A 16,681-nucleotide genomic window follows, 5' to 3' on the forward strand; every position below is an offset into this window, starting at 1 on the left:
GACCTAGTATTGGGTCCCAAATAGCCACTGAAGGGCCCCCCTTGCAAGCAAGAGTATTTGCTTATATTTCTTTGGCGCAAGGACGAACACAGGCTGAACCATATGCTATCCAAGCTACTTTGAATAGCTCTTCAATGACCACTATGCAAGCCCAAAACTCAGGGATGCACGTATGTTGGCTGAATGCTGAAGAATGCTCTTCATGGAGGCCTTGGGGCTGTAGCACACTGGGTGCTGATTTGTTGAATGTATGCACAAGGCTAGAGGCTCTAGGCACACATCACTACTGTAGATGATTTGATGAATGAATGATTTGGCTGAGAACTAGGCGCTTGCTTATATATGGAAATATGCTGCTGGTCAGTTCACCCTGAAGGCTGTAGGCCTGTTTATTGGACAAGAAAATGATATTTTAATAGCATTAAATGCTGCGCACTTTTTTCCATTGTTGTCGTTTATGCTGACCGACTTCAGTGCACGCCGACTGCTACTAAGCAAGTCCAACATGCTGGCCGATTGCAGTTGGAAGTCTGTTAATGCTGCCGACTGGCTGCCTGTAGGCATTTTATGCTGTTGGCTGGTTCTAGGTGCTGTCCAGGGCTGTAAACAGAGGTGCAATAAGGAGATTCTCATGGTCGAGGTAATCCTGGATGTGAATTTGCAGCTTTCCAATGAGAGGAGTGACCTTCACATCCTTCTCAACAAAAGCTGAGCATGCAAATACCATGTTTCCACTTCAATCCCCAAGGCAACAACCATTTGGGTGGAGATGGAGTTGTCGGTAGCGTAGTCATCAAACATGAATAAGGCCGACTGATATTTCAGCTGTCCCCATGCTTTGCATAATACTTTATCCTTGCTTGCATGTCCTGTATTGCTACATCGGACACCAAACGCACATACTTTAGGCTAATCTGCTTTCTTGTCTTTGCTTGTACATTGACATGTTAAGTGATCTTTACTACCACATTTAAAGCATTTGCCCTCTCACATGTATTGCACCCTTCGCTGTTGAGACAACCCATATGTGCTCCCCTTGTTCCATGGCTTCTTCTCTTGTACCTTTTCAGCTTTCAGAGCACTTTTGGCACCCTTGAAGTCCCTTTTTGGCGGCTGTCCACCTTTTTGCATGCTAAAAGCAGCTTTGTCCTTTAGGTCATTCTTTGATTGCACCCATTTGGCATTAAGTTGCTCGGAGACTAAAGCTGAATTTGTAGGCATATGCTCACTTATGGTAGTTCTACGTGTGAACAGGGTTTAACCAAGGGCACTTTTTCCTGTGTGCCTTGGATATCAAGTGTGAAAGGACACTCTATCCATATAACTTTTGTACTTCTATATTATATGGATGTGACTCACATGCAAGGGTTGACTTGCATTTTGTGATCACCACACATTTTGTGTCTAGCTCTCTCTCTCTCTCTCTCTTCTGTGTGAGCTTCTTCTTCTTGAATCTAACCCTAATTTGCAGGAAGCATTGCTGTGTGAGTGTGTGAGTCCCCCAACAAGTGGTATCAGAGCTGGGCTGTAGCCCTCTAGATGTTCAGTTCCCAGTGCCTAGATTCCGACGACCTCCTGAATTCTGTCGCTGCAAAGTCCGTCACTCCGTTCCGTCGCTACACAAGCCAACATGGGTTCCGTCCGTCGCCCCAATCTTGGCTCTCTTCTCCGTCGCCTCTGCTCCGCTCGTCGGCCGCCCATCAGCCCGTTTCCGCCTCCTAGAGCGGTGGCGCTAGTGTGCAAAGCTCCGCCCAGCCGCCAAGTGGTGTTGTCACCACAATAGGTGGCCACTGGCGGAGCTCAACCACCTTTGTGGCTTATGTGGCACCTGCCAAAAAATCCAATTTTTTGGGACTTATTTCCTCGTTGCTGTCCCAGCTCCATCCATGCCCAGCCGTCCTGTTTCCGTCCAACCCGTGTCGCCGCCAACTGCGCCCTCTGGGTCCTGCCACCTACGACTGCGCCAGGCCCCCCATCGCCATCGCCACCACCTGCAGCTTCAGGGTCCCGCCACCTCCAACTTCAAAGTCGCGACACCTTCAGCCCTGCTTCTGGGTCCCGCCACCTCCAGCTTCAAAGTCCCACCACCTTCAGCCCCTTTGCCAAGTATATAGTTCCCATATGGTCACATTTTCTGACCTTGCAGCCCCTCTTACAGATCTGCTCTAGGGATTGAAGATGCGTTGACAGAAGATGTCCGTTCGAGCAAAGCACTCGAGGCGTTTCATGCAATGAAGAAAGTTGCCTTTGAGTCTCCGGTTCTCAAATTGGCTTCATGGGATGATCCTTTCGAGGTGATTACTGGATCCTACCATTACCTTCCCTCCATGTATCTATGTCCAGAAATACAAAAAATAATTGTTTCAATGGGTCTAAGTACACCACCTGGGCTAACCTTATGGAATAGGTCTTCACTTCCCTCTTTGGGATTGCTTGAAGGTTCAGCAAGTTTGGCAAAGGATCCTACGCATTTTCACTATGGATCGGCGTCTCGTCCGTATTGTTACGTGGGGACAGTTGCTTGGGCCACTGAGGCCGTGGTTGTCACGGCATATGAGGAGGTGGGGGACTAGCCCTTTAGGTCTATCACCTTTGCATTTCTACAGTGCCAGTCCCAGCTCCACCTCTACTCCTCTCTCTCAAGCCGCTCCTCTCTTCATCAATCCCAATGACGAGAGACGTGAATGAAGATTTCATATTGCAGGCTATCCATGTCTCACAAGCTGCCGGAAAATCAAAATGCTATACGTGGACGTGCAAATATTGTGGCAAGCCTTATGTTAGCTACCTCACTAGGCTTTGGGAGCACATTGCAAAGGTGGGGGGGGGGCAAGTGGCACCATGTAAGAAAGTGCCTCAAAACAGTCAACCGTCCAAGTACGAACTCAAGGACCCATGATGAGGTCATTTCCTTGCCTGGATACTATCTCTTCCTCCGCCTCTGCAAAGAGGCCAAGGTCCAACCAAGGCACGAGGCAACCTACTTTAGTTGGAGCTAACGGGGGTTCCATGGGTTCCCTATCACATCTTCGAGAGCGTCAACGTCAAGTGGAGAGAGAGATTGCACACACTGTTATTGAGTGCAATCTCTCCTTTAATGTGCTCAAGGTGGAGCAATGGAAGACAATGGTGAAAGCAATTGCAAATGTGGGGCTGACACACAATGGATGGAACAACGTCTCATACCACGGTGCATGACACGTGCATGAAACGACTTGGCGAAGAGAGGGAGATAATCGATAATTCTCTAGCACTCGTGCGAGGAGGATGGGTCAAATATGGATATAGCATTCTCTCTGATGGGTGGAATGATAGAAAGAAGAGGGGAATCATCAACATACTTGTGTCTTCCCCTCTAGGCACATACTTTGTACAAGCGGTGGATTTCGGAAAGAAGAGGAGGAAGACAACGAGCAACTTCATATATCACCATATCAAGCAAGCCATCATTGAGGTGAGAATCGTGAGGTGTGCCTTGCGTTTTTTCTCTTATTATGTTACTTATTTAGTTTTGGCATGTATGATATTGGTTGGTCCAAAAAATGTGGTATAAGTCGTCATCGACAATGCATTAAATTGCCGACAGATGGATTGCTTGTTGGAGAGGGATTCTCTCTCCATAGTGTGGATGTCACGTGTGTCTCATTGTGTAGACTTGCTCATGGAGTACATGGGCAAGTTGGAGTGGATGAAGATGATCATGCGGCAAGCCACCTCCATCGTCACCTTTTTCATCTCAAAGGTGAAAGTACTTGCCATGTTCCATGCACATAGCACCCTCGAGCTAAAGAAAACTTCCACCACATGCTTCGCATACATGTGGCTTCTCTTGGAGAGGCTATAAGATGTGAAGACACCCCTTCGCCAAATAGTGGTTGAGCTGGAGTGGATGGGTTGGGATGAGAGAGAGACGAGTGACGCAAAGAACACGTGCTTCAATGAGGAATTTTTGGGCCGAGGTGTGGAGCATTGTTATTGGCACAACCCCCTTCTATAGGGTTTTGTGCATGACCGACAGAGGGTACTACCTTGGGCCTCTTGGTCCACTTCACGTCGTTGAGTTGTGTGTTTGTTCTTCCCTCGATGAGGTTAAGCGCGAAGATTTTTTGCGCATTGTGGATAGGAGATGCAGGTGATGCGATGACCTATCCATAGTCTTGCTGCCTTGCTACATGCGGCCTACAAATCACGTGTCCTCTTCACCAACATTGAGTTGCTAGAGGACCGCGATGCCTTGTTGCCAAGACATTGCTAGAGGAATTCCATGAGAAATTCTTGGAGGAGCTCGTTAGCTACAACGACCAGAGGGGGGGAGTTGCACTTACATCACCGCATACTTGGAAAAGGGAGTATCTTGTGAAACCCCTTTTTTGGTGGGAGACATTTGGCTACACGCTTAGCCTCCTCCAAAAGGTGGCTTTGAGACTCTTGGCTCAAGATTGTGCTTCGGGTGCACATGAGAGGAATTGAAGCACCTACTCTCTCATACACATGAAGCTCCGCAATCACTTGAGCATACAACAGTTAGAGCGGCTAGTGTATTGCCACACTAACTTGCGCATGCTACGTGCCATGCACAAGATGGACTTGGCTAGACATGTATAAGTTATAACTAATGACCACTTAAAATTCAAAACTTAATTTGTAAACTTAACTTTTTGCTTTTTGAGTTTTATTCGATAATAACTATGTGTCAATTCGCATTATCGCTTGTAGGTCAATGTGAACGAGTTCAAGCTCACAAGCGACTCTCTCAAGAGTGTCCACAAGGAGGTAGATTAGGAGGAGGAGATTGTATGCGGAGCTTGAGGAGATTGATGGACGAGTTTCTCGTACTCGTCATGGGCGTTTAACAACTCGGCCTAGTAGCAAAGGAGTGCAAGCAGGCACTCGCGGATGCACCTTTTGTCCCGGCTCGAGTAGCACAGTGCAAACCTGCACACGACGAGGTTCCGGTAGTTCCTTGGATGATTGTCATCATCCCATTCTATTCTTGGAGTCTCCTCTGTCATCCTTCCTTCTCTGGCAACCTTTTCACTGAACACCCGGTCCGGTCTCCAAATCCACTCTAACTTTAAAGAAGATCTATGCATTTGTTCCATCCATTCCCCATTCCGTTCTTGCCCTGTCCCTGAACACTATCTTTGGTCTTCTTTCCCGAGAAACGAGTCTGGCACTCTCACTCCACCCCTTGGAGGATCAACCTCCCCTGGAACTGTTGCCTGAAAGCCTTTCCTGGGTGCCCCAAGTGGCACCCGACTGACATGATTGCCATCCCCTTGGGCTTTGTGGAACACCACCAACCAATCTCCTGGGAATTCTTTCTTGTCTTGTGTTCCTTGCCTTGGGCCTCGTACCTGTGCACTTTCCTGTACCTTGGACCTGTACACCTTCATTTGGGACTGAATTAGTGTTTAGCCTTGCTGAGCTTGATGCTTTGATACCAATGTTACATGGGGAAGCTCTGGGAGTCTTCTTTCAGCCCTAAACACACCTTGGAACATGCTGGTGCAAAAATGCAAGCAAAAGAGAGAGAGAGAGAGAGCTGAGAATTCAGTATATCATATAGTACAAAAAGGTACATCAGATTTGCAGCCCTTGGCTGCCTTCAATGAGAAGGTATAACAGCTAGTCTAGGCCTAATCCTAAGACCCAGCCCATTGCTGGACTGAATCCACTAAATCGTTGAGCAACTTTGCCTTATATAGGCTGGAAATGCACTGATGGACTGGCCGATTGCTGGTCGGCCAGGTCCAGGTCCAAACTCCATGTGATATGCAGCCAACAGGTTCTTTAGGTCTTTCTTATGCTGGCCGACAACACCACCACCTCCTCCAGCAGAAAATCTCTTGCCAAAACAGCAATACATGCTTCTAAACTCTGGTTCTAATTAGTCTTTATCTTGTTGGCTCTTCAGGACTAGCTTTGAGGTACGCTTGTGCATGTCTTGCACATGACAAAAACCTACACACGACGAGGCTCTGGTAGTTCTTCCTCCGCTCGTATGCAAATGAGGACGCTTTGATTGCCTTGCCACAGGACATTAGAGAACCCGAGTTTGATGACGAGGGCAACATAGGTGACTTCCACGAGCGTTCCATTGGGCATGCTTCTGATGGAGATGGTCCTAGCGAGAGCTCTGATTTTGTTAGTGATCACTTCTCCATCTTGCCTTCTCCATCTAGATTCTAGCCCTAACCCTCTAGCGTGTCTTTTTTGTGCACCACTTCTTGTACTTACTACTACAGTGCCTAGAGTGCCTCACATTGTATGACTTAGCCTATTTACGTTTTCAACTTGGTTTCAATGCAATTTTGGTTTGTGTCATGTGACAACTTGTCTTCTCTTTGAAATTGAAAATATTGAAGTTTGTAAGTGTTTTTTTTAAAAGATTGTATTTTACCGTACGATAAGAATTTTTTTAATATCATTCCGTATTTTCTCATACAGTATCGTATCGTACGAAACAACTATGGTAGGTACAATGATGGTACATCAAGTGCAAAGGTTGGTACATCAAGTACAATGGTTGGTACAACAAGTACAGTGGTAAGTACACCTGATATAGCAAGAATAATGCCATAGAAAAGCTAGAGAGGTAGAGCATATTTTTGTAGAGGAAAGCGAAGTAGTGTAGAGACTCTCCATGAAGTGTTGTAGACAAGAATATGAGCTACCAACATGGTAGAGGCCAGTTTATAGATTTGGGGCTCTCATAAGCTAGAATGGCAAGTAAAAGCTATAATGACAAGTGTGAGGCCACTTGTCTCACTTTGATCCAGAGTGTGCCACATGTCCCAATTGAAGAGATGGCCCCCTTTAAAAACTTCATGTATAAAAATCTCTCAACTCGTAGACCTTATGTCAAATCTGCTTCAAGAAGTCCCACCATTTGCTTAGCTTGCGGATGTAATGACGTGAACATTGGGAGTTGTCCAAAAATAGTAACTTGCAAAATTTTAGGAGTGTGCTCCTTTGTATTCCACCTTATTAAAAATGTATGTGAGCACCATGTAGAAACATGTTTCAATGCTAGATATCTCCCAAATCCTTATGAGCTCACTATACATGCTTTCCACCTCAAACTTGTTTGCTCACCATACATGCTTTCCACTTGACACTTGAGTTCCAATGCCCATTTCTGCGTCCAAGAAAAAACCATCTCGGGTACCTAGACCAGCTTTGGGCGCTTGATCTTTTGTTTTAGATAATCCCCCATTCCCAAAGCTTGTACAATAATGCATACTTGTGCATCTCGGAATCCACCAGATCCCTTTTTACATTGGAAATGTCCAAGCTGGTGACACTATCAAAGAGAGCCATTTGCATCTTTATTGACCAAGTATGATATCTAGTCCCATCAAATTTATCAGCTTTGTCCTAAATACGCATCCATATGGGAAGACATAATGCTACAAGAAAGAAAATGAGTTTATACTTGGAGGGTTTTACAAAGAGCTTCTACACCACACAATGTACTCACCCTCTTTGGCCAAACAAAATAAAAGAAACTTACTTGTCTTCACCAAAGCACCCTTCACCGTAGAGATGCATCTAACTACACAAATATTCAGAAAGACCAAGTGATTTGGCAAAATGGTGGTAATGTGGTATTCTTGCAAAGCTTCCTCCGAGCTTTAAATGTAGACTCCTTTTTGTTTGAAGGCTCACATGTCTCCATTGAACTAGGCATCTCTTATACACATAACCTTTGCAAAGTTACCCAAACTTGCAGCCTGAAGAACTCTTAAATTGAGCCCTAATGATGACTCATCCAAAAGGTTTTCACTAGCAAAATACTCACAAAGTCCTTTAACCTTAAAGGTTTGAACCCTTTAAATGCTTGAGTTCTAAATTTTAAACTTCCCACCAAAGTGAACAAGATTGCCTTTAATCAAGGGTCACAAAAGGGGAAAATACACCTTTAATGAAGCACCAAAAAATGGGCTGCCCTGCTCTGCCAATGTTGCCTCTGCATTTATTGGAAAGTGCACCAAGTCCTGCCTGCACATGAGCTGCTGTAATGCCGTTAGCTGAACCACAGGAAGTACTGAGCTTCTCGGTTCTGGTTACTACCACAGTAGAGCCTGCACAAAGAGGGGTTGATCCATGCAGAGCTGCAGCTCAGAGATGCGCCAAGACATGCTGCCAGGCTGAGGAAAGATAGCTGTTACGACCCTGTGTTTTTCTTTGGACAGAATGCAGGTGTGCACAGGGACATGGTGGACAGTGTGAATGGCATCAGGTTGGAGTCCAAAAAGTAAACCCATGTGTGGACAACCCCAAGTGTGAAGGGGGCAAAGAGACTTTAATTCAAAAAGGTTTTATAACCTTTGGTGGGGCAAAATTAAAGATAAAGAGGTTTTACAGCCTTGAGAGACCCCAAGGCAATTTTTAGAGACTACTCCACTTTTGGAGGCCCACGTCTCTCTCTTGCTTTTTGGGGGGGGCGTGCAAGTTCTCATGCGTGGAGGAGAGGAGAGCTTGGTCGACTGGTTGCTGCAGGTGATTGGCTGTGCCTAGAGCTGCCCTATCAGACAGGCCGTACAGTACTGGCCGTACAGACCTAAAGACTGCAGGCCGTATAGAGCAGGTGATGCTGTGGATGCAGGTGTGGCGCTGACGACTAGAGTGCAGACGGTTGGCAGTTTTGCAGATTCAGGCGGCGCAGGCAGGTACAATCGATAGCTGCAGGTACAATCCACGTGGCAACTATACGACTGCAGGTACAGGTGTACAGACAGGTACAACTGGTTGCCATGCGTGTGCTTTTTGGCTCGTGGAAACAGATCTGCAGGCAGCGCTGGACAGAACAGTGCATGCTTTTCTCCACACACAAGGGAAACTGTAGGCGGCTGCTTGACAAGACGGGCAGAGACACAAGCCTACTTCTCTCTCTCTTTCTTTGGCCGGCGCAGGATTGGTTGGCTGCTATGTGGCTGAGTATACAGGCCTGTTGGGGACTGTTTTAGACAGGGTTTATGGATTGTTTCATGGCAGTTCATGTGGCTATGAACATGAGCAATGCTCGGGACTGTTTTGAGATCAGTTTGAGGACTGTTTATGGGCTGTTTTTGTTTGGCTGCAAATTCAGCAATGTACTTGGGTTTCCGGCTACAAGTACAGGTCATTTGGTTATGTTTCTTGGCATGGGAGTGATGCAAGCTCGCATGGCTGCGTGCTCATGGAGCAGATTGTTTTCTTCCTGCTAGAAAGGGACAGAGGGACCTACAGATATGGGCATCTCTATGTTGCCAGGTGTTTCATGAGGGAACAGGTAACTAGATGTATGCTGTTGTTGGCACTGTTGTTGAATGGTGCCATGAATGGTTTTGTATGGAAACAGGATAGAAGTTTCAAAGGGAAACAGGCCTAAGGGTTTCATGTGGAAACAGGTCGTAGGTTTCTCGAGGAAACAATGTTTTTGGGTTTCTCCAGGAGATAGGTCACATGCAGGCAGAGGGTACAGGAGTGGACACATGATTGGACAGGGGACAGGGAATCCATGACAGAGATGGATAGTACCCTTGGAAGGTAGAGAGGGTTGGTACAGGTGTGTCAACTGTATGGTATGCTGTGCTGTGATACGAGTTCTCTTTTGAGAGACAGTTTTGGAGTCTGTGTTGTGATGCAGGAGCACTGGATGTGTCAGGGTGTGATGCTGTTCATAGTGTGAGAGGCTATGGATGGTTGTGGCAGCCCTGATCATGGGAGAAAGCTTTTGTATGCAGATTCATTGTGAGAGAGTCTTTCGATGTGAACAATGGCTGGACTTGTTTGTGGATGCCGACTGGACAAGAAGCCATGATGCAGGTTCTTTGCAGGCTTCAGGGGTTCTACTGTGACGGCTGAGTTCCCAGCCTTCTTATAATCAATTAAAGAAATACCGCAAGGGGCGCCACTGCGTTTTGGGGCCAATCGGTGTCCGTGTACTGTTTGCAGGAGCATTCTAGCTCCCTCTATTTGTTTTCCTTTTCTAGGTCCTCAATGGCGTTGAAGTGTTTTTATGTGCGAGTGTTTGTTTCACCGCCTGTCAGGCCGGTTTCAATAGCCCACACACAGTTTATTAAGCTTCAGCTCCCTCGCACAGCGATGGCCGGCTATCTGCACACAGAGAGGAGCTGCAGCCTCAAAGTAACTGCCTTGGCTAGGACTGAGCTCCTCTGTCTGGGTGGTATTCAATTTCTTTGGTTCTTTCCTTTGGTGTCTAAATGTTCCATTTCTAAGGTTCTGATTAATCTAGCATGCTTTCTACAAGAGCATGTGACCGTTTTCTCATAGCATAGGTTAGATGTGGTTTTCAAATTCTTGGGGAATTTTGTAAAATGTTTGCATAAATGCTATAGCTTATCGTTGCATGTTGTTGGAGAATAGACAATCATCTTACTGTTTAACATATATTTTTTCACAAATTAGGTTCATATGGAACACTTGGTTCCCCTTATTTGCATCTATAGGTGCGTAAGGCTAGTGTGGGTGCTTCACAAAGTTGTGATAGAACTTAGCTCATGCACACATGCCATAACCGGCCAAAGCAAAATAGCCTCCATTTTATACTCATGCTACTTATTGAACCTATATTCATGCCACTCCATTTTGAAAGGCAAAGGATGCAGGTGATTTTTTGACAAACACGTGTAAAATCATTGGTGGAAATTGCCCATTTTTTGTACCATGAAATCTCGAGGTAGTGAAGTCTTCTAAGAGAACTTGATTGAACAATGAAATTAAAGCTTGCATAAGAGGTTGCACGACTTGGAAGGCTCTAAAATCTCAAGATGACCAGGGGGATAGTCCATATGTCTAGGGCCATGTTAGGTTCACCTTTCTGCAAGGTTAAGGGGTTTTCTTTTTTGCTGCATCAAAAGTTTGGGAGTTGCACAGGCTTCAATCAGGATGATTTTTAAGGAGGGACTAATTTAGGCCTTTGTTTGCTCTAGCCTTGCATGATCAATCTGGCTGCTGGATCAAAGATATGGGTTGAAGACAGCCAGTTGGCTTGGGTGGGAGCAGAGGTTGTTGATGCCAATGATCAGAAAGTGACAGCAAGGACAGAGAAGGGTAGGAAACTGGTAAGTACTTGCTTTTTTTCCTCCCGGCGTGTTGTTTTCTAAAGCATTGCAGTGTTCTTTAATTATTATAATCTTTTGTAGGTAGTCGCATCAATCTCAAAAGTCTATCCAAGGGACACTGATGTATTACCTGGAGGTGTGGATGACATGACAAAGCTAGCTTATTTGCACGAACCAGGTGTTCTGTACAATCTTGCATGTCGATATGAGCTGAATGACATTTATGTAAGTTACTTTCCCCATTATGGTTCATAGAGATTGCATTGAGGCTTTGTCATCAATCACGTTTATCTTCTTACTTGTGAACACTTGGCAACACATTGGATTTTTAAATATATTCTCAATGTACGAGGCCTTCTAACAGTGGCCATTAATGAAACCAGTCATTGACTTGTCACTATGCCTTGAAGGGGTTCTCAATGTAAAAGTAAGGTTTTTGCGCTGTGTTAGGTTTTTGTTGAGACCTAGGGTTTTTAGATTTGCTAGACATGCCTAAAGCATGTCGAGCGCCAGATCCTTTGTATTGGATAATCCCCCATTTCCAAAGCTTGTACTCTCAAATATGTAGACGTCCTGAAGTCCACCAGAACCCTTTCATACCGGGGGAAATGTCGGGGCTGGTGACAGTGACGATGGCATGGATGGTACAAATGATGAGTCTAGCCTTTAGGCAGTGTGGATGGGGTAATTGGTAGTAACTTTCTTTGCGTGAGGGTCTCACCAACTTCACTCCGTTGTTGGGGATTTGGAGCTTTATGTGTGTGAACCAGAAATTATTTACGTGTGTCTGTGTTTATGTGTGAACCACCTCTAGAGATATTATGTGTATGAAATAAGAAGTGATGTCATCAGGCGCATGTGCCATGTGTTACTGCAAGAGTCAAAAGAAAAGGCTACTCTCGCGTCTTTGGCCTACAAAAAGCATTGTACGTTGTAAGTTCAATACAATCAATCAAGCATTACATTATGCTGTGCATTTACTTGTTTCTCTCTTGCCATTGTCGACTCTGTTTCTCTCTCTACAGTTCACCTTTCTCTCTCTCTCACCACTATGGCCCTCCACATTTTTTGGTGTTTTTTTGAAATTTGGAGAAAATCTTCAAATTGAAGCCTTTGCATCTGCAAAAATTTAGGGCTTTTTTCAAAATCAAGCCTCCTACATAAAATTGGAGCTTTTGTAGTGCCATGGAAGGTCCAAGCATCTGCATTCGGGCATGGTTGGCTTCCCAACAAAAGCTGCATCAGCAATGGCATGGAAATGTCGCCGAAAGAGACTACTCTTCACCGACGTACGCTCTAGGGGGAGTTTTTAAACTTCCAAAATTTTGCAACTCCTATTATGTTGGAGTTATTGGTTCTTTGCCCGGGAAGCCCCTAAAAAATTCTCAATTAATTATTTTGTGTGTGTTTTCTTTTGTAAGGCTCCATAATCCCCTCTTTAGCCTTGCTTAGAGTAAGGGAGATGACATACTATATCAGTCTATCAAGACAAACCAATGGTCAAGCTCTTATATCAGGCTTTGGCATGAGAGTTCGGGTGTTGCCATCACTGTGTTCTTTTGTATTATGTGCTTGCAGTTTAGAGTCCATATCAATGTGACTATGAAGGTTTGTGAGGCATCTCCTACATCATTTTGAGGGGCAGTATGTGGGGTATTTCGGAGTAAGTTGGTGTGAACAACCTCTTTGGGTGAGAACAACCCTTATTAGGTTTTGATCAAAAGATAAGGCTTGATGCCTATAAAAGCATGTACTTGGGTGTTTCTATTAACATGGAGTATCATTTGAGCTATGCAATCTTTCTTTCTTGAGCTTTGTCACATCTCTCTCTCTCTCTCTCTCTCTTGGAGGATGACACAGGCAGGGTTACATTCAAAGGGTAGTAGCTAGAGGTTTACCTAGGGACATAATTTACTTGGATGATGACCTTACCAAGGCACAAGTGGCACATCGCAAACAAGAGATGCCCAAAGTGAAGGCGGCACGAATGGCAGGAAAAAAGCCTTCTATCGCGACGGTCATGTCATCATTGCTGGCAAGATCGTCGAATAGGAACTCGCGGCCTATGAGAGAAAGGTACAGATGGCAGTGTGGAACTGCAATGGGTCACTGTGGTCAGATCCAGGGCGTTTTAAGGAGGTGCTGGGAGATTGGGATATTATTTTTCTCACAAAGACACAGCAGAGTCGAGAGAAGTTTGCTGAGGGTGACAGGCTATACATGGGAGTTTGCCTTTAGAGGACAGACTAGATGGGCAGGAGGTGTTCGAGGATCGGGGGGGAGTGGCTGTACTTTTCAGGGAGGAGCTCCGGCCACGTGTTACAGTGATGAGCCGAGATGAGGAGGCTAGGTTCATGTGGGTCAGAGTGCAGCTCACGGAATCCGGATACGAGGGTGGTATATATTGTTGTATGCTATTTCTCACTAGATGGGTCACTTTTTGCTCAAGGGAAGCGTCATATAGAGATCAGATGGAGGATGCAAAAGGAGCATGAGGATGCTATAGCAGAGTAGGGGGAGATATTCACAGCATTGTCGGAGGGGATAACGGAGTATAAGAGGAGGGGGGATATTTTGCTAGTGGGAGACTTTAATGCCAGGACCCAGAGTAGACAGTGTGAGATGTATGACATGGAGGATCCACATTTGAGGGGGCTGAATGAGGAGGACCTTGGGATACAGAGATCTTCAGAGGATCGAGGGGAGATCAAAAAACATGGGAGACATTGGTGTTTGGTGTGCATCATCGGCCCATTATTTATAGTGGGCCCGAGAGGTGGCCAGGCCCGGGAGCCTACACTTGTTTTCCATATGGAGGAGGGAGGAGCATTGTTGACTACTTTCTTGGTCCCATAGAGACCATGAGTCTCGTGGACTCTTTTTCCATCCCTACTTGTCCTATTGGCGCGGACCATACATACCTGCTACTATCTTTACGAGCACATCCTTCTAGTTCTACCACTTTACCTACTACTAGTACATCACTTCGACCTACTATATATTTCACACATGATTGTGATCATCTATATAGTACTTCTATCGACCGAGGCCTTCTTCATCCAGACCCACACTCACCTCTTGACACTCTTACTACAAAGCTTACAGACCGCCCTATTGAACTTCCCACATTCTTGTAGGAGTATTGCCAAGAGTAACACTGGAAAGATGCCCCAAAATAGTTTGTACGATGATGAGTGTCGGGCTACTTGTTCACGTCTCAAAAACGGGAGGTGGAGAGAGGTGAAATCTAGGCACAGAGACTTAACCAATCTTTAACTCGCCGTAAGAAACGCATGTTCGAGGAAACCAAACACTGGGACATGTACCACTTATTTTTGAGCAACGATTCAGCTGAGGCTTGGCGGAGGCTACGGGAACACCGTTCACACACCCCTATCTTTGACCCCGAGATCTGGCATACGTATGCTCAGTCACTATATGATGTGCTAGATCAGCCGCCTATACCCTATCCTTCAGAGCCTCGGTCCACTCACTCTACTTTCTTTACAGTAGATATGGTGGAGAGTGCTATACGTTGACTCCAGCACATACGCGTGGAGGACCACACAGCCTCATGACTAAGTGACACATCATGAATCAGGAGGGATCTATGGTTGGAAAGAGGCGTCGTGATCGGGATTTGATCAACACCGTTGGATTCCCAAGTGAACTACGAGTGAATTGCGGGTAAACTTGGGGGTGATCTAGGGAGACCTTTTCCGGCAAGAAAGTGAACTAGGGAAACATTTTCCGGTAAGAAAGTGAACTAGGGACCAAAATATCAAGATTTAAATTTAAAAACACCCTCCACAACCTGCTGGAAAGTATAGCATAGTGGTTAGATGTTGAAAGCTTGAGCGGCTGGTTCCAAGTTTGAATCCTCTTTTGCATTGAGCTCAACCCCTCCAAAATTTTCTAAGTCCCAAAAATCCCCATGGTATACCCTGAGTTCACCCCTAGTTCACTTGGCCGACGGGAATCCGACGGTTTAGACTAGGCAAGATCGCGACGCTTCTTTTTAGCCTTAGATCCCTCCTGATTCATAATGTGTCATTTAGTCCCGTGGACCACACAGGCCTTAGAGGTGAGCATTTTTCATATGCAGCCAATACGATGGCGCCATTTATAGCATCTCTCTTTAACAGGGCTATCGTAGAGGGGTTCCTGCCGGCATGGACTTTAAACACTATTGCCCCCATCCATGAGGCTGGCGACCCTATGGATCTGGGTAACTACAAGACTGTGATGGTAGGCCACACATTGGCCAAACTTTATGGGTTGGTCATTGAGCATGAGCTCAGTAAATTGGCACAGATCTTTGGATTCAGAGCTAATGAGCAGGCTGGTGTCACATGCACTCTGCACTCAGTGCACGGTGACAAGATGGCTCATCATCAGAAGTGCAACAGTTGTACAGTTTTAGAACCCAATAGGATGATAATTGTCATACGTCGTGACCCCATTGTAGATCCTCAGTCCAGGATAAGTCAGGCACGAGCTACGTAGGTCATTCCTCAGCCTTAGCGGGTCAGTCAATCAGTCAAGTCACTTAACCCACTTGGAGAGAATCATTCATGCATGTAGAGTCAGTAGAAGCCTTAGGGTTTGCATCAAAAAGCACTCTGCATCTTGCATAATATGCATTCATATGCCTGTGCATCATTTAGAACATCCCAGAAGCCTTAGGGAATTTAGTAGGATTTATCTGGTATTTTTTCCATATTTTATAGTATTTATTTAGTATTATTGGCATTATTTGTCATTTATAAATATAAACTTTATTAAATGACCAACCAATTTGACCAACCTCCAGTTAGTATAAATAGGCTTGCATAGGGCTTAGTTTCTCATTCAGTCTTCACTGTGCTAAGAGCTCTCCTCCTCACCCCCAGGAGTATCATTGCCTTCAGCCCTAGACTAATCCAGCCCTTGGAGCTTATGAGCTTGCTTCTCTAGCCCCTAGAGAACTTTTGCTTCAGTCAGCCCTAGGCGCCTACATCCAGCATCAAATCAGCCTTGATTCAGCATACAGACCAGCATCAGTTCAACGCCAGAATTCAGCAGCAGCACATCTGCGTTTTTGTCCAGCCGTATAGCAGCCTATCTGCGTTTTCTGTCCAGCCGTACAGCAGCAGCCAGCGTTTTCTGTCAGCATCAGCATACCTGCGTTTTCAGACCAGCAGCATCCCTGTAGGTCTGCGTTTCTGTCCACAGCAGTTTCCAGCCCTAAATCAACAGTTTGCATCAGTATCCAGCCTTATGTGCATCATCCATACATGCAGCAGTCATCTGGTGTAGGTAACATAGCATTTATAAGCATTTACAGCATTCTAACATAGCGTAGAACAGTCCACCATCTTCTTTTCTCAGCCTCAGGTGTGCAGCCCTTCCTCATGCCCCTGGGAAGAGTGCATAGGCTCGAGATCAGGTCATCGAGGTGTTTCTACAGCTGTGTACAGTTCAGCCAATCTCCGATCCTCCGAGATCTTGCGTTTGGCTTATCTACAGTCCACAATCATTCTCTCTAAAGAAATAAAGCAAATACTATCTCGTTATCGAGATAGGGGGCCCTTCAGTGGGTAATTCAGGACTCAATCTGGTGTATAGTT

The 16,681-nt window shown here is 45.6% G+C and overlaps 1 protein-coding gene across 4 annotated transcripts in view; it reads left to right on the plus strand.

Annotated features, from left to right (window-relative positions):
• LOC147608346 (myosin-11-like) overlaps window positions 1–16,681 on the plus strand; it is a 342,241-nt gene that overhangs the window by 18,340 nt on the left and 307,220 nt on the right. For all 4 annotated transcript variants that reach the window (XR_015264460.1, XM_086789250.1, XM_086789251.1 and 1 more), the window contains exons 2-3: window positions 10,941–11,072; window positions 11,154–11,297. Coding sequence is in view for 2 of the 4 variants with exons in the window: in XM_086789250.1 (XP_086645376.1) it covers window positions 10,941–11,072; window positions 11,154–11,297 (276 nt within the window). In the remaining 2 variants the exon portion in view is untranslated. The remainder of the gene's footprint in view (window positions 1–10,940; window positions 11,073–11,153; window positions 11,298–16,681) is intronic.

Source organism: Cibotium barometz, chromosome 53 (genome assembly GCF_041138505.1).
Source record: "Cibotium barometz isolate CiBa-2024 chromosome 53, ASM4113850v1, whole genome shotgun sequence".
Lineage (NCBI taxonomy): Eukaryota > Viridiplantae > Streptophyta > Polypodiopsida > Cyatheales > Cibotiaceae > Cibotium > Cibotium barometz.